The sequence below is a fragment of the Euprymna scolopes genome, chromosome 15 (assembly GCF_053919585.1).
Source record: "Euprymna scolopes isolate OS-2025 chromosome 15, ASM5391958v1, whole genome shotgun sequence".
In the NCBI taxonomy this organism is placed as follows: Eukaryota; Metazoa; Mollusca; class Cephalopoda; order Sepiida; family Sepiolidae; genus Euprymna; species Euprymna scolopes.
In genome coordinates, this window is record NC_136496.1 from 12,223,773 (window position 1) to 12,246,272 (window position 22,500).

The window sequence follows — 22,500 nt, forward strand, 5'->3', positions numbered from 1 at the left end:
GTGATTATAAGGTGGACCTAATCTAAAAAAAAAAAAACAAGTTGTTTATGCTCACATAAGCAACTATTTTTTTATTAACTTTTTTTTTTAATTTTTAATTTAAAAATTAGTAAATTTCAATGAATAGAATAATAAATCATCATTAATACGTGTTTTTGGTTTTGTGTTGAATGAAACATTTTTTTTTTTCATTACAACAATAATGAACCAATTTAAATCTTCCGGCATGCGTTTAAGAGTTACGAAATTATCAATAAATCGTTTAGTTACTAAGCCAACGTCAGTAAATAAAAAAATGTTACATGCGCATGCATTAGCCTTGACTAGGAGGGGGGGGGGCTAAGGGAGCAACCATTAAATAATTATGCTGGTCGCCATGGAACTCAACGCCCAAGGAGTACCTAAAGTGGCACTTATGCACTTATGTTACCGTGCTATTTTTTAAAATAGTATTTTCCTGTTAAATTCAAATTTTACAATATGTTTTTCTTTTATTAATTTGTTAAGTGAAAGTACAGATAACCCGGTCGGTTTCTAATGCGAGGAAAATCTAGCCCCCCCCAAGAAAAAAGGGGTACTCTGGATAATAACAAAACATTAAAATTGCCTCAGTCTCGAAAGATTTCTTCTCTACTGAACGAGAAAAAAACGGTGAAGTGTAGTTCACCTTCTGTTTCTCTCCCCCTCTCTCAATATCTCTCTCTATCCATCTCTCCCTTTCCCTCTCTCAATCTATCTTTCTCTCTATATCACCCTCTCCATCTCTCTTTGAGCCCCTTTCTCTCTCTAACTCCCTCTATCTCTCTCCTTTCCTCTGTTTCATCCCTCTCTGTTTCTAACACTCCACCTCTCTCTCTCTGTTTATCTATCAATCCCTTTATCTCTCTATCTCCTTCTCTTTCTCTATTTTCCTCTCACTGTCTCTTTTCTATCTATATATCTTCCTCTCTATCTGTCCATCTCTAATCCCTCATCCTATTTTAGTCTCCTAAATTAATTACAGTGAATAAGGCATTGTCAAAACATGGATAAATCCTATTTTAGTCACCTAATTTACTGACTGTGAGAATAGAAGTTATTTGGAAATTACTGCTACCTTGAACAGCACCAGAAGTAACTGGTAAAACCTTTCTAATTAAATTGATTTTGGCAGCCATTTGGTAACAAAATGACATAGCCTTAGCCCTTGCTGCATGAGGAATACCTGCGACCTTGCTGCCAAGTAGAAGAATTATTTATTCTACTTTAAAACATTCAACTTTTCAAAAATCTCATCTTCGACATCTCCAAAACATCCAATATGGGGAAAAATATTGCAGAAATGCAAACTTATTGTTTAGGATGAAAGCACAATGGTACGCAAAAAATCACTTGAGGCTCTTGGTCGATCCTTGCAAGATTTGCGTGGCAATGTCAGACCATTTGGGAATGCAGTAATATTGCTTGCAGGAGATTTCAGACAAATGTTACCTGTTATTCTTCAATCAACACCAGCAGATGAAATAAGTGCTTGCCTCAAATACTCTACTTTTTTGTTCCATGTGAAGACATTAAACTTAACTCAAAATATGCATGTACAGTTGCAGACTGTTCGATCCGCACAAAAACTTTTGCATCACTTGTGGGAAATTGGGTACGAAAAAGTGCCAGCTGATCAGAGTTAAGGGCAAAATTCTTTGACTTTTAACTTCTGTAATTTCTGTAATTTTATTTCATCAAAAGAATAGTTAGCTTAAAAGGTTTTTGCAGATATTCAAAATATAAGAATTCCATTTGACTGAGTGAATGAGCTATTCTTGCAGGTCAATACAAAGATGCCCATGAACTTAACGCTATAATTAAATGTAAAATTCCAAGTGAGGTAGTCAAATACAAATCAATCGACACCGTTGTGAAAGCAGATAAAGTGGTTAATTATCCAACAGTTATATTTGCCAGGGATGCCACCGCATGTATTGTAACTGAAATTTGGTGTACTAATTATCATGTTGTGAAATATAAACCAATCCAAGCTTTGCAATGGTACATAGCTTGCAGTAAAAAAAAAAAATAACAAACAATATCATAGAAACAGCAATCTTAACAGGACCTTTCACAGATGAATATATCTTCATTCCATGCATTCCTATGATTCCACCGGATACATCATTACACTTTAGCAAATTGCACTTTCCAATTTTATTGTCATTTGCAATAACCATCAACAAAGCACAGGGAACAATCTTTACAATTGTGGGCCTTACAGTTACACACTAACTGTTTTTTCACATGGACAATTTATGTTACATATTCAAGAGTCACCAAACCGGAAAATCTCTATATCAGCTAAGAAAATGGAACAACAAAAACTGTGTACCCATGCAAAATGGAAATTTAAACCTATAAGAAACATGCTTTTTCTCATTTTGGAACTTTTTCCATTGCGCCAATTTGAGCCACAGCAACGCGTGGCAGGGTACAGCTAGTGTATATATATATATATATATATATATATATATATATATATATATATATTTGTTTTTGTGTGTGTATTGATATTCATATAAAAATCACTTTTTTCTATTTATTTAAAAAGAAATACAACTTATTTAATATTTTTTCGTAAATGTTGTTGTTGATGACTTGTTTTGTTGTTGCAATTAAATTCCTTTTGAATCATTTTCAGTTACATTCGTCGTTCCCATTTCTTGTGTTTTCCTTTTTCACATACACTTCATCGTATATATATATATATATATCGCTGCTGTTAAACATATCATTTTTATATATTTATACACATGTGTGTATATCTTGTTTTTATTTTACTTCAACAAGTTCTCAGAAATCAAGGGGTTCCTTTTTGAGGCTACCACTTGATTTCTATATATCAGATGACATCGATATCTGAGCGTTCAATCAAAATTCCCCTCAACCTATCAGTACCATGTTTTTTAAAGTGCTAATTTATTTTCAGGGTTCGGAATCGGTGGAATGATCCACAGCGGTCTCCAGCTTGGGATGCATTTCGAAGGAATCGGAGGCAACACTCAGTGTGATACTCGTATTCAAGCCGTGAAGCCTCTCTTTCATTTGATCTTCACTTTCTCGCAACTTTATTTTGTCTTCCTCAACCCAAAGGTAAAGGCGGCCATTTCTTTCATGTAACGACATCCGGTTAGAAGGCATTATGGTCTTTCAATTTTTTTTTTCTTGTATGATTTAACTTCATTTATTTTATAGTAACTTTGCGATCGGACTGTTCCCTTGCCTTTCTTAGATATAGGTTAAATACATATTTTTAAAAGATTTTTCTACTCAAGTCCTCTAGACACAATGTAATAAAGCTTCTTTCCTATAACTGTCCGCATGTGGAACTCTGTTCCGCTGACCTGCTTTCCATCTGACTATGACATGATTATCTTCAAGTCCAATGTAAACAAGTTCTTGTTTAGCCGTCCCCTTAAATAATCAAATTATACCCTATTTTCATCACTCATGATTACTACGCTGTTGTCTCGTGGACCACCTTCCAAACATTAACACTTATCCTCGAGTGGTCTTCGGCCTTGATAAGTGCAAAAAAGTCGTTATACACTATGATCTAGTAATATATACTCATACATACAACGTCTAGTATTCCTAAATGCTCAGTCATCTGGTACTCGTCAGACTCAACGTTATACCAAATACCAAGTTATAATTCACCGATAAATTTATTCACGTTTCCGTCGGAGTTTGCAGACGTTTAGCTCAATTTATATATCTTCTTTAGTTGTGCCCACTGCACGCCTCCATAGACCGCAAGAGACTAAATCCCTTCTGAGCCAACAACAGCAGTTTCGATTCAATCATGTCGGTTATCTAACGATGCGTCAACGTGAATAGTATGGCGTCAATAAAAAATAAATAATGGCAAGCAATCTACGAAAGATTAATGCAAGCAACAGTAAACGTAGTCACTAGTTTTGTCTTCTCTGCGCCAGCCTCTCGAACCAAAGGTTCTCATTAAATCATTAAATGATTTGGAACTCATTCCATTAAATCATTTTAATGATTTGGAACTCATTTCATTTGTGATTTTTTCCAAGGAATTGTGCCTTTTCGATCATTTTGGACCATTTGGAACTTACCTGTTGGATTGGAAATTTTTAATTTGACCGTGTTTGGATTTTACCATTCTTGGATTTTTTACCCTTAACCGGACTATCCATTCATGTGAAATCTTTTTATCATTTTTCTTTTACCGCCTATTCCCCTTACCTCACCCTTTTTTTAACCAAGTAAGATCTGTGACTTACTTGTAGTTTCATTAAATACTTTTACATGCAAAATCCGATCCCGCATTTTGCTAATTCCTGCCCTCTGATGAGAAGGAGAGTATTTCTTCGAAACTCCACGAATTAAGGACTATCCACTTATCTTGTGCTTCCTTTTTAAAATTAAATATGTTTTTACCTCTTTTTCAAGATGTCTTTTAACATGTTTTATTAATCATTTGTTCATATTATAAGCTCTGTTTCCTTTTCGGTTTTATCATCTGGTTGAGATTACTTTACTTGTAAATATTAACTCTTTAATATTCATAATATATTTTAAGTTTACCACTTTGATTACCTTGGTAAACTTATTGTAATTTTTATTTCTTTATATATATATATATATATATATATATATATATATATATATATATATATATATATACGTTTTATTTTTTATTACCGTATCTTTCTGTTAAGTTACATTATTGTTTCAGCTACCCGGCCGTTTTTTTTTTTTTGCCGTCTGTAGCTTCCACAGACTTTTACGTTTCTTTGTTAGTTACTACGTCACATAATCAGGTCAGTCTTACGTCAAGGCTATACTTGTTATTGTTAAATACAGTAGAACCTCGGGATACAACATTAATCCATTCCGAAGTTAGGATCGTAAGCTGAAATCGCCGTATGGCGGGGCCTAAACAAAATTTTATACAGTACCTATCAAAAATTAGCAACAAAATTCAGTAAAGTATATAATACACATGTATATAATCAAATAATATTATAAATAACACCGTAAGGAGGGGACAAATACCGTAACCAGGGGATGAAAACATAATATTCCGCATCGTAACTTGAAAAAGCGTATCCAGGGGTTCTACTGTACCTTAACTTTTCTTCATGTAACTAATCTAACTGCCTTAACTTAATTTCAGTCCTATTTTATTATCACAGAAACCTGTAAATATTGTTGTGGCAAATATCTTATTTTAATAGCATTCATTGATTGAGATTGTCGGACTGACTTCCTCGTCTTGGTTTTTATAGTCACTACGTTTAGTCCGTTTTACCCTCCGGCCTTCATCAGGTGTTTTGTATCGAACTGGGGAACCGTTTGTTAGGAGTCTCGAACCCAACCCTTTATTATTATTACGGGGATACCGTGTTCGGACTCCAGCTAGGCTCTGGGACACAGTTACTTATTCTCTGTTTTGAATGTTACTTTTCACTGCCTTCGTTCAGGATTGAACTCAGCACCTTTGGGTAACTGTAAACGTTGATACAACGTCTAGGACCACTCGGTCATATGTCACTAGGAAACGTTGTGACTATAACAACCAAGATGAGGAAGTCAGTCCGACAATCTCAATCAATGAAAACACCTCATCTCAAAAATACAGACAATTATTAATAGCATTCCTTTGCCACTGAGATCATCTCTTTCAATAACATTGTAACATACCGGAGCTCCATCTGGCATAAAAATCAAATCTCCCAAGCACTAATAATTGGCAAAATTTAATCTCTTAACATAATGACGTGCATTTACACTTTACTATTGTTTTTCGTGAATGGCTGAATGCCCAATTCCTTGGAGATTGATGGGTCGTCGTGGTTCGAATCAATGGACGGACAGAAGTTCTGATTTAACGGCCTGCGACTTTTTTTCTCTGGGGTTTCTCTGGGAAAGTCTATTAAACCATACTAAAAAATTTAGAAGAACTTGAAGGGCGAATCAATAAAGTCATGACTAGGGTTATGACAACAGAATATTCTTATCATCGTTTGGACTCTCGAGTATATATCCGACACAGTTAGACACAGTTAATCAATCGAGAACCACATCATTTATATAAAAGCATATAAGATATCAACGGATACACACTCGAGAGTCAAAACGATGAAAAGAACATGCTGTTGTCCTAGCCCTACTTATGACTACCATTTCGCAAGAGTTTCTTGTGAAATTAGTTGATTCGATTCCTGGTCGACTTGAAAAGCTGCTGGTGAATGAAGGCGCCTATATTGAATTTTAGATACAGGTACGTGCATTATACTTTCTGTTGAGAACCCTTGATTATTTGTTACTGCTTTTTCTTGTCTGTCTTTTTTTTATTACAAGACCTATTTTTTTTCTGTTCATCGTTTTAGGTGTGCATTCATCGCTACAAGACGTTCGCACGTTTCGGACTAATGCACATGTGCGGCACAAACATCTGCGTCTGGTTTCGGAACATCGTCGTAGAGACGCTGCACGAAATGCACCACGGGTCCTCGTCGCACGGACATCACAGTAACACCCACGACACCGATGGTCACCATGGCAACAGTGGACATCGGCCCGGGAACTCTTCTTTCAATGTTTCACACCATCATCACAGATTTGTAGAAAAAAACATAACACAAAAAGCGATTGAAGGTTCGTGTTTATTTTCGTGTAGTTATAACTAGCATGAGTACAAATATAATAATATCAAAGATTTATTTTTTAAAAAAATAAAATAAACAATTGATCTAATTTCTAACACAAATGTGTAAACCATCTAACTCTACCCGGAATTAACCGGGATTGTTTTTACTTTTCATTTTTTATTTGCTTTTTTATCTTAACTTTTTTACCAAATAATAATTGTTTCTGTTGTGGTCTTGCAGACCAATAATAATCAACACAGACACAGTTGTATAATTAACAAAAATGTGTTACAGAAGTACACGTTATGATTCTGTGGCCATAACAGCAATAAATCGCGGTATTTATTTATTTCTTATTACAGGAAGATGTGACACAAGATCAGGAAGTGTAAAAAGTCAAACCAGAGCCCCTAAAAGAAGGATCATTCTGGCATTTTAAAAATTGCCTGGACAGCCCTGTTGACATTCTTCCACCGGGGTCCTTTAAGCAGTAATCAATAAACTTACTCCACCCCAAAGAGGATAGACAAAGCGTGGGAGGGGTGACCTCATAGAACTAGCCTGAACGATGCCTCATTCGATGCCTCAACCTACCTAAATGATCTAGTTTCTGCAGAACTGATTGTTGGGATCAGAATCTCGACTGACATGTGCCCTTCATCACGGCTGAGTGACAAACAAGCGCCACAAACCGCTTCCACAGTTTTGATGTCATTGTATGAATTGTCTCTGGGCGAGTCCATTTATTCCTGAAGTGGGTAGACCAGCTTATTTCATAACAATTTCAATGAGATTTTGAAAATTAGATGTTATCATTAGGGCTATGACAACAGCATATTCTTTTCCTTGTGTTGATTCTCAGGTATATATCCATTGATATCTTATATGTTTTTATGTAGAGTGATGTGGTTCTCGGTTGATTAATTGTGTCGGATATACACTCGAGAGTCAAAACAATGAAAAGAATATGCTGTTGTCACAGCCCTAGTTATCAGAACGTATCGTTAGATCAGTGGTTTCTAACTTTTTTAAATGGCGGCATGCTATTGATCGTTTAAATTTTTCCACGCACACCTATCACGAAAAATATTTTCTACTCATAAAGCTTTTTTGCAATAAAATAATAAAAAAAAAAAACAAATACGATTATATAAGAATTTGTATTCACATAAATCAACATATTTTGTATTCAATATCTGGTATAGAATAATAATGGTGAATGTCAGTGGGAAAGTTGTGCCTGGTGTTTTTTAACTACTGCTGCAATATTCCGCGACATACTAATGTGCTGCGGCACAGTGGTTGGAAACAACTGCGTGCGATCATTAATTTAGTAATCAAAATTGCTATAAAACTATAATTGCCTAACATAATATTGTCTTAATATCTATTTACAAAATTATAGACATAATTAGCTTCCGGGGGGGGGGGGGTCGGCGCATAACCCTGCATGGATTTCGCAGTTTTTCATAAAGATTCCCAAGTTCAAAAATATATATTTGGAGAAGGTCGGTTGGTTGGTTGTTTTTGTTTTACGGCATATCAACCCTTTTCATGTTATTTAATGCCGAATCCAGTTATTTTGAAGAAATTTTTTTTTTAATAGAATATTTTTGTTGTTTTCAAGTCGGTTTCTATTCAACCCATAGTTGGGACCCTAACAGGTACTAACACTCCGGGTCAGAGTGGACCTGGGAGGAGCAATGGTAATTAAAGGGTGGCTCCACACTCCCCAAAGCCCGCAAGTTGAGGCCTCACCACTGGATATAGTTTAAGGTCATATCCAGGACCCCCATTGAGGGACTTTTACCCTCTGCAGGGGGGGGGCAGTCGGCGTATTCTAATGCCCCACCGACAGGGCCAGGAGAAGGTCGGGATTACATTGGCTGAAACGTTGTGATAATACGAACCAATATGAGAATAATTTTCCCAAAAATAAAAATAGTGCCAATGTGGTATACTCTTACCATTCTACGGTGTACGGCATCACACACCTCTGTATGTCCGTTGTAAACCAGGTTTCACAATTGCTCGCCTGTTGATGGAGAATCACGAGAACGCCGATATGGTATTAACGAGTTTATTTAACATCACAAGGAAAAGCAGGAATCAAATGCATGTGTATGAGAGAGAGAGAGACAGACAGAAAGAGAGAAGGAGGGGAGAGAAAGAGAGAGAGAGAGACAGACAGAGAGACAGAGAGACAGAAAGAGGGAATGAGGGGAGAGAAAGAGAGGAAGGGAGAAAGAGAGGAAGAGAGAGATAAAGAAAGAGAGGAGGAGGGAGATAAAGATAGAGAGAGAGAAAGAAAGGAAGAGAGAGTAAAAGAGAGAGAACGATAGGAAGAGAGAGAGAAAGAGAGAGAGAAAAAAGAGAGGGGAAAAAGAGAGAGCAAGAGAGGAAGAAAGGGAGAAATAGAGAGAGAAAAGCGAGAGAGGAAGAGAGATAGAAAGAGAGAGAAAGAGAAAGAGGAAGCGAGAGAGAAAGAGAAGGAATGAATTTGAGGGAAAGATACCATCTACATATGCAGAGAAACTGGTTTTGGCCACCTGTGCCTACACTCCCCGCTTCCCTGTTGATCTGGCCGCGTCATGCATCTGTTCTCGTCGGTGTAGGCAGGCCAAGATGGGTAGAACTCTGCTGAATTGTTTTCTTACACCCGTGCTGTCGGCATGGTGAAAGAAGTAGAAGTGATGTGATTTCTTTACTTCCGCTTTAAGCCCCCTCCTCATTTTAGGGCGCCCTTCTTCCGTCTCCTATCCAGCTATCCAGCACAAAACCATACTAATCTAAATAAATTCGAAATATATGTCTATCTCAACTTTGGAAATTATAAAAGAACGTCGTCATTTTATTATTGTTCATGTCCATTTCCCGTGTATAATATATCTATCTATCTATCTATCTATCTTGTATCTTGGCATGTTTATGCCGTAGATAAAATTATGGCCAGTGTTCTCCATAAGCTTCGGTCCATTGTTTGTCCAATTTTTCTGAAGACATCACATGATTTGAACTTGGCAGAATACATGGGGTGGGTTGCCATTACCTTCCCCAGTGCAGTGGCATCTGACTCGCTTGTTTTCACCTATCCGTTGTCCTTAGAGCACCCGCATAGCTGCAGTCGAATAATGTAACTCTTAATACCACAGAACAGTTGATCTGCTAGAGATTCATTCTCCTCCATGGCCATCCAACGTCCTGCTACTGTCGTCATCAGAATTACCTTCTCCTAGATGTCTTAAACTAGGGGTGCATCTCTCACAGTGAACTGATGCGCCTCGATACCTACCAGGTCATTTCTTATGATTCAACGCAGTACATACATATATATACATACAAGCAGAGAGACCCGGCGTTGCCTAGGATTGAATGATGATCAACGAATATTTCACACTCCTCTCTTTTTTTTTTTTTGTCATCGAAATCCGTGAAATCGCCCGGGAAAAAGCTTCACATACCTCCATGCAGTAACTTAATCCAAAATATATGTTATTCTACATTGCACTCTAGAGAACCAACTGTTTCTTTTATAAAATTATTTTATATAAACTTCTTTCCAGTTAAGAAAAAAAAAACACTAAGAAATTTACGTGCGGGGTTCGAACCTACAGACCACGTCATGCAAAAAACAAAAAACACGTAAATTTTCAAGCCTTATAAAATTATTTGTAGTTAATGAAAAAAAAAATTAAGAAATTTACGTGGGGAGTTTGAATATACAGAACACGTTATGCAAAAAAAAACAAAAAAAAAGCTATCTTACAGTAAAATGTTTACGATAAACTAAAATAACGGTTTCGATTATCGGTAATTAACGGGTGTATTCTGAAACAATCCCAGGACCCCCATTGAGGGACTTTTACCCTCTGCAGGGGGGGGGCAGTCGGCGTATTCTAATGCCCCACCGACAGGGCCAGGAGAAGGTCGGGATTACATTGGCTGAAACGTTGTGATAATACGAACCAATATGAGAATAATTTTCCCAAAAATAAAAATAGTGCCAATGTGGTATACTCTTACCATTCTACGGTGTACGACATCACACACCTCTGTATGTCCGTTGTAAACCAGGTTTCACAATTGCTCGCCTGTTGATGGAGAATCACGAGAACGCCGATATGGTATTAACGAGTTTATTTAACATCACAAGGAAAAGCAGGAATCAAATGCATGTGTATGAGAGAGAGAGAGAGAGAGATAGAGAGAGAGAGAGAGAGAGAGAGACAGAGAGACAGAAAGAGGGAATGAGGGGAGAGAAAGAGAGGAAGGGAGAAAGAGAGGAAGAGAGAGATAAAGAAAGAGAGGAGGAGGGAGATAAAGATAGAGAGAGAGAAAGAAAGGAAGAGAGAGTAAAAGAGAGAGAACGATAGGAAGAGAGAGAGAAAGAGAGAGAGAGAAAAAAGAGAGGGGAAAAAGAGAGAGCAAGAGAGGAAGAAAGGGAGAAATAGAGAGAGAAAAGCGAGAGAGGAAGAGAGATAGAAAGAGAGGGAAAGAGAGAGATAGAGAAAGAGGAAGCGAGAGAGAAAGAGAAGGAATGAATTTGAGGGAAAGATACCATCTACATATGCAGAGAAACTGGTTTTGGCCACCTGTGCCTACACTCCCTGCTTCCCTGTTGATCTGGCCGCATCATGCATCTGTTCTCGTCGGTGTAGGCAGGCCAAGATGGGTAGAACTCTGCTGAATTGTTTTCTTACACCCGTGCTGTCGGCATGGTGAAAGAAGTAGAAGTGATGTGATTTCTTTACTTCCGCTTTAAGCCCCCTCCTCATTTTAGGGCGCCCTTCTTCCGTCTCCTATTCAGCTATCCAGCACAAAACCATACTAATCTAAATAAATTCGAAATATATGTCTATCTCAACTTTGGAAATTATACAAGAACGTCGCCATTTTATTATTGTTCATGTCCATTTCCCGTGTATAATATATCTATCTATCTTGTATCTTGGCATGTTTATGCCGTAGATAAAATTATGGCCAGTGTTCTCCATAAGCTTCGGTCCATTATTTGTCCAATTTTTCTGAAGACATCACATGATTTGAACTTGGCAGAATACATGGGGTGGGTTGCCATTACCTTCCCCAGTGCAGTGGCATCTGACTCGCTTGTTTTCACCTATCCGTTGTCCTTAGAGCATCCGCATAGCTGCAGTCGAATAATGTAACTCTTAATACCATAGAACAGTTGATCTGCTAGAGATTCATTCTCCTCCATGGCCATCCAACGTCCTGCTACTGTCGTCATCAGAATTACCTTCTCCTAGATGTCTTAAACTAGGGGTGCATCTCTCACAGTGAACTGATGCGCCTCGATACCAACCAGGTCATTTCTTATGATTCAACGCAGTACATACATATATATATACATACAAGCAGAGAGACCCGGCGTTGCCTGGGATTGAATGATGATCAACGAATATTTCACACTCCTCTCTTTTTTTTCGTCATCGAAATCCGTGAAATCGTCCGGGAGAAAGCTTCACATACCTCCATGCAGTAACTTAATCCAAAATATATGTTATTCTACATTGCACTCTAGAGAACCTACTGTTTCTTTTATGAAATTATTTTATATAAACTTCTTTCCAGTTAAGAAAAAAAAAAACACTAAGAAATTTACGTGCGGGGTTCGAACCTACACATCACGTCATGCAAAAAACAAAAAACACGTAAATTTTCAAGCCTTATAAAATTATTTGTAGTTAATGAAAAAAAAAATTAAGAAATTTACGTGGGGAGTTTGAATCTACAGAACACGTTATGCAAAAAAAACAACAAAAAAAGCTATCTTACAGTAAAATGTTTACGATAAACTAAAATAACGGTTTCGATTATCGGTAATTATCGAGTGTATTCTGAAACAAAACATTATTAAGATCACTCCCAGACTTATACACTGAAGTTCTGTAAATTTTAAATCTGTTCAGCCGTTTCGGAGTCTATAACGAACGACATGACACACAGAGAAAAAGTTGCATATATACATATATATACATACATATATGTATATGTGTGTGTATGTGTGTGTAAAGTGAGAATGTGTGTTTAAAGAGAGAATGTGTGTGTGAGAGGACACTTCTCAACCTATATACTCAATGGATATTTAATCTACAGTCGTTAAATTTTGTATTAGGTCACTCAGACTTTTGGAAAACTTTTCAACCCGTTTTCATCCAGAAAAAAACAATGTGAAGGAATCAAAAATTACAAATGTGTATGTGAAGACCGTTGGATTTTTATTTGTTTATCAAATGTTCTCATTATGTTAAGAATAAAAGGTTTTACAACACCTTTGGAGATCGTGTTCAGGTAGGCTAATGGTTATCTTACTTGACTTATTGTCTTTAGGTTTTGGTTTCGATCTCAGTTCGAGCATATTTTTTTTTACTTACAAGTAATGAACTGTTTAGGAAAAACATAATACTCGGATGCACATGTCTCAGTTTCTTTGGGGGGGGGTTACGTCATTTTTTTAAGGAATATAACATTATATTTAATACCAGGCAACGCCGAGTACCTCTTCTGGTATATATATATATATATATATATATATATATATATATATATATATATATATATAACGTTTTCTGGAGTTTGGATGGCGTCTCTAGATTTACCATACTCTCTACCTCCTTCGATAATCTTTGCAAATGACTTTGCAGTATCGTAACAGTCGCTGCCACGGGCCATTGATCTTCATTGATGTTTGGATGACAATTAATCTCTGCGCGGTTCCAGTATATATTGGATATATTGTATATATATATCTATATAAAATGTTATAACGAGATATATAGTATTTTATGTACGAGCTTTAATTGCTTACTTTAGCAGTGCTCAATACGTGTGTAGAGCTAGGTAGTAATCTTTAAAAAGATATTTATGACAATTACGCTACATAAAGGTTTCCGCGTTTTATCCCCGTAGTGAATCGTAAGGCTGTATTTATTTGCTTCCCCACTGAGCAAATTAGGCACAAGGCCGTTTTTAATGTGGAGAGAGGGGGAGGGGAAGGGAAAAGAAGACCAGCTCCCGAGAGGTGGGAAATGGGAGCTAAATAGTGAGAGCGTAGTGTTATATAGGGTTGCCCCTACATGGACCAGAAGATTGCCATAAGAGCAATGGTCTTTGATTGCAGCATCTGCCGGACAGATACTACACTTTGATCTTGGCCCGAAGGCCACAAAGGTCCTAATTTTTTATTTATTTGCTTCCCCATTGAGCAAATTAGGCACAAGGCCGTTTTTTAACGTGGAGAGTGAAGGGGGAATGGGAACCAACTCCCCTTGTAGTGAATCGTAAGGCTACAGTTCATGGAATTTGTGTTGCTGGCTGTTTTTATATAAACACGTGGTGTTTTGTCTGGCTAGCTAACCAATCAGATAATTTCTTACTTCTTTTACGGGTTAATATTTCCATTAGCCAATCTTAGGGCGTCTCAAAAACGTACCGACTGATATTTATTTTTTCGTCCTTTTTTCTGAATATGTGGAATTAATAGACGGTCTTATTTTAACACCTGCGTGCTTGTAGCATTGTAAGTATATTGATATGTTCTTTCTTTCTTTTCAGGTTTAGCACATCCTGAAGTTAAATGTTACTGGACTGAAATGATGGGAAACGTTGTGAATCGGGCGTCACCCTATCTCTACCCTTGCAGCATTGAGTACAGTCTGATCTGTGCAGGTAAGCGAAAATATTTAAGGGCTTTATTCTTTGAGAAAAGTTAGTGTAATATATTCAACAAGAAAATGAGATAATGTCCTTATACGAAATTTTATATGTGCTGGTCTTTTACGCGCTTTCCGTTTCTTTTCATGAGTAACCGTCGGTCGTCGAGCTTCTTCCACTAAAACGAATACAACTCTTTCATTATCACCGTTTTGTGCAGTGGAGGTTGGAGTAGCAAGTCGGGTCAGCTCAGCAATGCATCGTGTTTTGGAGTTGAGAGTTTTTCACAGCAGTGCGTCGATTGTTGGAGTGGCGAGTTTGGACAACAGAGGAGTAAAGTTTTTTTGGACAGCAGTGTCGAATTTAGAGTAGTGAATATTGACAGCAGAGTATTGAATTTAACCCCGGAAATTGTGACTTAAAAGTGTAGAACAGTTAACACTTGATTGTTTTGACTACAAAAATATTATTCCATAAAGTTATTTAAAGAATTTAAAGCTCCAAATTTTAATGTTAGATATATTTTGTGAATATATGGAATCATTTTTTTCTGAGACTTTCGACAATGTTTTTTGCTTCTTTTTCAAAGAAAGCATTTGTAAAATGTTTTTAATGGGGGTATGAGACGAATGGATAATCATTTTTATAACCAACGGCTGTGCTAAACAACCAATGAAAACGTCGCAAAATTATTATAAAAATTGTCGAATTTTGGATTCAATCAGTTCGTTGTTTGCTACGTCACGGACCGCACTTAATTCTTCGCCGCCATCTTGGTTACTGATCTGAACTACGCCGCCATCTTTGTTCAACACAATGTCTCAAAACTTAACAGCATTTCTTTTATTTGTTTCGTTATCCTCGTTTCGCTGGCACAACCGCATTGTGCATACAGCAAAATATTCATCCGATATTGCTGATAATTTCTGATAATTCGATATTGCTATCGATTGAAAATTTGTGTTAAAGAAAAAAAAAGAATGATTTTCAGATCGCCAAGTTCGCCGTGTCGAAACACACATAACAAAATCCGTCCTGCTCCCTTTTTGACGTTATCGCAAACAAGCTTTCTTCAACTGACACCAGACTGCAAAGTACACCGTACCGACGTTGAGCAGACAAAAAAGAAATCGTCCTCAACTGAAGAAATGCTGGCTTTTTTATCTTGTTAAAACCGACCGCATCTCAATTTGCATAAGATGTTTTTGTCTCGTGTCTGTCAGGTTTCGAGTTTAAGATTTTTACTTTTCTTTTCTTAAGCGAATAACACCCGCGCTAATGTTGCACGCTACAATTTTCACTACAAAGTCCAATTTCGATGTGTCTGCCTCGGTTGGTGCGTTTTTTAATAGATGTTAGTTACATCTTTGGGAAAAATGTTATTCAGTAAAGTTTTTTTTACTTGCATTTAGAACGCCAGATAATGTGAAATCATTTTTTAAATTAAATTAATAAAATCATTTATTTAACATTTTTTAAACTTTTGAAAGTATATGTCTTTATCAAAGTAACCTTAATTATTTTTCGCTTCATTCCTGGTATTAATCGTGAAAGGTGTCCCTTCGTAGATACAGCAAAGTATGCGTCCGGTGTTAAATATGAATGTAAGTTCATATTCCGGAACGGGATATATTTGCTTGAAGTATCTTATTGGTCTTGACTACAGTAATCAAGTTATAGAACCTAGCAGGTTGCTTTAATGAACGGTTATTCGTGGTCGTAGCTGGTAATGTACTGTAATTTTAGGCTTTCAGCGTATCTTTTAACGTTTCTCACAGGCTGATATACCCGTCCATATTATGGTCTTTACTAGCCAATCATATTCTTGTGTGGAAAAACGTAGATGTATTCCTATTCGTCACATAAGTAAAGTCCGATTCTGATCTGTATGGTATGATTGGCATGTTTTTTTAATAGAACATTATTTTGTAAAATTAATTATAGAATTGAGAATTTACTCAGGAACTCGTGTGTCTTGCGATGCATAAGATAGTCAAGGCATGCAATCGTTTTCGATCTGAAGCTTCATCCTCAAAGACCCTTCAATGTATTCTTGTTGCAATTAAATCTCTTCATATTGTCTGTTTCCAATTCATTTTTGGTCTTCCTCTCCTTTTTCTCTTAGGGCTCCACTGGAGCACTTGGTTGACAATACTCTCTAAGCTCACTCTTAGGATATCTCTGAGCAAGCCTAGACGTCGTTTGCAGATTACTACCGATACCGCCTGCTGGTTAATGCGATCTCTAACTTCTTGGTAATTCGATTGCTCCATTTGATCCAAAGAATTCTTCTAATGCACTTGGAATCAAACTTAAAATTTTTTTTTTTTTTTTTACATTTTCACTCCAAACAAGGCATATTGCTAGTTTGTTGTAGGGGGCTACCCTCAGTGACATAGGCATCAGGGGTACTGTATAGGGAGTTGGGCAGCAAGGTGTCGGTTCACGTTGCACTTGAACTCCTGCATATCAGTACAGTTGGGGAAGCAGGGACCCGACAGGGAATTCCTAAGTCTGTCCTGGGGAAGAAACTACTGGAGTAAAAGACTCTCTTACATCTGGGGATCTCTACTGTGAAGGGGTAGGATTTAGCTGCTTGTCGGGTTTGTCGGGAGTATTTACGTCGAGGAGGCACAAGTGCTTGCAGTTCGTTAGAGCATTCACCGTTAAAGTACTTGTAGAAAAGGCAGAGGGATGCAACATTTCGTCAATGGGACAGGAGCTGAAGTTTAGATGACAGTTCAGGACCTATCAGATTGGCGACTCTCTTTTGAACCTTGTCTAGGAGCGAGAGACTAGTGCCAGATACACCAGCCCAAATATGACAACAATACTCCATACATGGGCGAATGGTGGCCTTATAGAGGTATAGCATACTTTCGAACGTTAGTATCTTTCTAGCATGGTAAAGAGAACCTACCTTCTTCGCAGCGGTCCTGGCGATATCTCGATGTAATTGTTCCATGTTTCCTGAAAGCGTTAGGCCGAGGAGTTTAAAGGATGTACTTTCAGATAAAGTCATTGGCCATTGCTATTGGTGGTAGAGAAGGTTTCTTGTAATTATTGAAGGAAACGAGTTTAGTCTTGGTAGCATTTAATGTGACCATCCATTTATATCCCTAATGTCTAATGTTTTCTCTCTGATTATTTGGAGATTCCAAGTTGCACTTCCACATAGCAGAGTGGGCAAAACGCTGTTATTATAAAATCTTAATTTAGATCTAAGGGTAACTTTTTTTATTGTCCCAGATCTTGACGAGCTGGTTAAATGCTGCTGAAGCTTTACCTAATCTGCATTGCAAATCATAGTCCATACTCCTTGTGGCGAAAATTGTGGGAACGCAGGCTTACCTTTTAAACGGCCTAGGTGTGCGCTTTGCCAACGCAGCGTCATGATGCTGAAAAGGGTCCAAGATGGCGCCTGCGGCCTTATATAACAATGCAGTCTCGCAGAATCTCGTGTGCTCTCGCGCACATATACAAATATGCAAATTTGGAGGACTCTGTCTTTACAAAAACAGGCCACTAGAGCAGACGGGACAGACGTGAAAACGAGTCTACGGAAAGTACAGACGGACGACGCTGCTGCAGTGAGCTGGAGTTTTGTGTACTCTCTTTTTTTTTTCTTTTCAACAACACTTCCGAAGCGTCTCATGGCGCTTCCTACGTATTTGAAGTTGACAACTCTTAGAGACATATGTGAAAAAATGAGAATTTAATGGTTTGGAATACATTTCCAAATAGTCAATTGTTAGCAAGTTTTCACAACTTATAGTCCATACTGCAACTCATAGTTCTTATTGCCTCCTTTGTGTATGGAGTTTCCTAAGTAATTTATTAAAAACGACAAATTTTAATGTTAACTCTTTTTTTGTTTTTCAGGTATAATGTACGTTCTGTGGCAACAGGTTGGGCGCGGTCCAAAACCGATTTTGGTTCGAGTTAACCGCAAGAACGAAGAGAATCCTGAACAAATGCGTAGCAACCGTATGAGTGTCGACTGCGGTAGTTCGAGTCGAGGCCTGTTTGTCGGCATCCTTCTCTTCGTCGGGGCTGTCATCACGATGGTCGCGTTTTATGTCCTAGTACATAAGGAGAACATGACCATCACCGCCCTGACACTGGTTCACTTGTCCGAAATAACCATCTACCTTCTCGGTGTGATCGCTTCACTGGCGGCAGCTTGGCGCATGAGAAATCTCTCTTATCATCCGGGTCACGCTTCTGTTCTGGAGAACGTCCTTATTCTCATCTCGCTGACCGGCGTGTTCATCTTTTGCATCTTTGGCATCATCGCCGCGATTTTCCATACAAAAAAGGGTCTGGCAAACGCATTGTCCATCGCCTCTAACCTAATGATGGTCTTCCAATCAATAATCCAAACCGTCTTCATGGTGGTCGCGGCCGAACTCCAAGCGGTGACGCCTGAAGACGTGAAAAGGAAACCGGGACGCGAGTACGTCACCTTCCTCATCCTGTGCAACCTCTCGCTGTGGGGGATTAACACGTTCGAGACGCAGCGCGCCGAGCACAATCCGATCCAGACTGATTTTTACGGCCACATGGCGTGGGCGATCCTCACGCATATATCTGTCCCTCTTGGAATATTTTACCGATTCCATTCAACGGTCTGTCTTTCAAATATCTGGAAAAACGCGTGGAAGGACAAAAAACATTGAAAATGATCCTCTATTAATTTTCTTGTACAATGTATTTTTTTTTTAATCCGAGGAAGCAATCGCTATGATTTAAATCGTATGTGAAAATTGTCTATAAACGGAACATTTTTTGTATCTAATACACACGCATGTTTTATATATATATATATATATATATATATATATATATATATATATATAAATATATATATATATATATATATATATATACAGAGGGAGATATGTATATAAAATATAGTCATCAACACACACACACACACACACACATATATATATATATATATATATATATATATATATATATATATAGAGAGAGAGAGAGAGAGAGAGAGAGATAGTATAATAATTCTGCAAGTTCAAAATATCAAGGTTTTTTAGTATGTCATTTATTGCCTTTCAAAACGCATCCATTAAAATATTGCTTTGTATTGCGACTAACAAGTCTGCATAATTATGTCTTTGCTGCATATTTTGTCACGTACTATTCAGATGTTTACATAAAAACTAATAAAAACACCATTTTGGACAACTTACATGGTTCGTGCAACCGACACATTAGGCCGTTCCTTCTCAGTTACGAAGATTATGAGAAAACTTGATATTTGGAACTTGGAGAATTATTAAGCTACACTACAAATGCTCTGGAACCGGATAAAAAGAACTTAATTCATGAGAATGATTTTTTTAACTCCTTACGATTGGTATATACAAACCATGTGCATTTCAATTAAATTTATTAACCTATATATATATATATATATATATATATATATATATATATATATATATATATATATATATATGGTTTTACACGGCGAGATAATATGGATATAAAATATATTCTATCAACACACACACGCACACATACATACATACACACACACACACACACACACACACACACACACACATACATATATATATATATATATATATATATATATATATATATATATATATATATATATATATATTGTAACCCACCGGCAAATATTCATTTTGAGAAACAATTACAGGTAAACAGACATAATTTGAAGTGTCTTTTCAACACACACACACACACACACACACACTTACGCACACACACACACACACACACACTTACGCACACACACACACACACACACACACACACACACTTCATACCAGCTTTCAAATTGGCTCTATTCAATTGTCTGCGTGAATCTAATAATGCAAACTACCAAGCGTCTCTACTCCATCGAAAAGACATACTGTAATTATTCTATTGTTATTTACTTTCAATACATTATTATTATTATTATTATTATTATTATTATTATTATTATTGTTGTTGTTTTTGTTGTTTTTGTTGTTGACGACGACAACTTCACAGTGTTGTGATGTTTTACAGTTTTTTCCTCAAGAGCAGTGAATATAGTCAAAGAATCAATTAGATGAAAAGCAACTGGCGTAGGATGCTTGCTGAACCAAGCTGAGCTGACTTCTGGAGTACGGTGATGTTGTATTTGATTTCAGGAGTTCAGCTGTTTCATAAGATCATCAGGAATTGAGCCAAGCGCAGCTATGACTATTGGCACGATGGAAATTTTCTTATTCCACAATCTGGCAATCTCCACCTCCAGTTTTTGATAGTTCTCGTAGTGTCTCATTCTTCTTTGTTAAGTTGATATCGTTTGGGCAGGCCACATCAATAATTTGGCCTTTATTGGTCTTTTAATTATTATTATTATTATTATTATTATTATTATTATTATTATTATTATTATTATTGATTTCTTGTTGGCGGCGACCATTGGTCTTCACTGGAATTTGGGTGGCAATAAACCTTTCCAAGGTCCCAGTTCTCTTCTCACTGTGCCGCTTACCATTGGTTTTTCGTTGGCAGCAACCATTGATCTTCACTTGATTTTGGGTAGCAATAAGCCTTCCCAAAGCCCCAGTCCTCTTTGCAAGCGGAAGTCTGACTAGTGCTTTCTCTCCTCGATCTTTCCATCCTCCTTGGCCCTCCTCACTTATTTGGTGTGATGCCAGTTTATAGCGGCATACACACAAAGAAAATTAAAACAATTATACAGTTTCAGTTTTCATGATTCTATGTGATGTTCCTTTGTGTAGCCGTTTCTGTATGTCCAGTTTTTGTCTGTAGTTCATGTCGAGCTTGATGTGTAGCGGTTGGAAGAGTATTCTGTTTCTGTCCACCAGAGGGTCGTTGATGACGGTCCTTTCTTTGCACTTAAATAAATCTTCTCGCACAGACCAGTCCTTTTTCGTGTATGCTGAGCATCAATTTTTGGAAGATTTCGAGGTTTTATAACTTCACATTGATCCCTTTTCGACATAATCCTAGAATTATCAGACCTAAATACTTTCTGTCATTACAATAATCATTACAATAATCATTACAATAATCATTTCAATAATCATTATAATAATCATTTCAATAATCATTACAATAATCATTTCAATAATCATTACAGTAATCATTACAATAATCATTTCAATAATCATTACAATAATCATTTCAATAATAATTACAATAATCATTTCAATAATCATTACAATAATCATTTCAATAATCATTACAATAATCATTTCAATAATCATTTCAATAATCATTACTATAATCATTTCAATAATCATTACAATAATCATTACAATAATCATTTCAATAATCATTTCAATAATGATTTCAATAATCATTACTATAATCATTTCAATAATCATTACAATAATCATTACAATAATCATTTCCAATCAAAACATCGCATTTTACCCCCACCAACTTCTTCTAAAATGCTCCACACATACGTAAATGTGAACAAAAACGTAAAAACAACACGTGACCACAGTGCAAAAACTTAATTTGATTGCGTAAAATCAATGTGATTTTGGCATTCAGCGCATCATATTCGTCCTAAATCAGCTGAGAAATCGCAGACAAAAATTTGTTGCTAACCAAATTAATGGTTTCCATATTATAATTATTCTTAGTGATCATCATCCAACATATATGCTGATTCTTTCAATTGTCTTACTTTCTATCATTCTTCCCAGTCTATAGTTTTTACTTCGTTTTATAAGAGTAGATGGTTGCTTTCCTCTCACTGCGAGTTTTTTTATTGCATAATAAACCTATTCATAAACCCTAACCCTAACCTTGACCCTAACCCCTGCTACAATTATGGTGGAGGGACTAGATGCAAATAAATACGTGAATCTTACAAAGGGGTGGCCTGGTTTTCTTTATATTTATTTTCAAGTTGACAGCCGTGTGCGGTACTAATACAAGATAGTAGACTAGAATAATAAAACCACTGCAAAATCATCATCATCATCATCATCGTCATTTTCATTGTCATGAGAAATCCTTATTTTGATACTGCGCCTTATTTCAGATCTCAGTCACAACCGGAACTTGGGATCGGCAGTAAGCATGACATGCAAGGTTGATCCGCGTTTTGATATTGACAAATACTCCATGAACTTGATGGGTGGGTATGATTAAATGATAGTTT

General features: G+C 36.8%; 1 protein-coding gene across 4 annotated transcripts in view; it reads left to right on the top strand.

The window, feature by feature from the left end:
• The window catches only part of LOC145293725 (proton channel OtopLc-like), a 192,274-nt gene extending 172,132 nt beyond the window's left edge, over positions 1-20,142 (top strand). For all 4 annotated transcript variants that reach the window (XM_080140173.1, XM_080140175.1, XM_080140174.1 and 1 more), the window contains exons 6-9: positions 2,954-3,117; positions 6,390-6,657; positions 14,226-14,339; positions 18,207-20,142. In XM_080140173.1, coding sequence (XP_079996299.1) covers positions 2,954-3,117; positions 6,390-6,657; positions 14,226-14,339; positions 18,207-19,003 — 1,343 coding nt within the window. In that variant the 3' untranslated portion in view covers positions 19,004-20,142. The remainder of the gene's footprint in view (positions 1-2,953; positions 3,118-6,389; positions 6,658-14,225; positions 14,340-18,206) is intronic.
• The last annotated feature ends 2,358 nt before the right edge of the window (positions 20,143-22,500 follow it).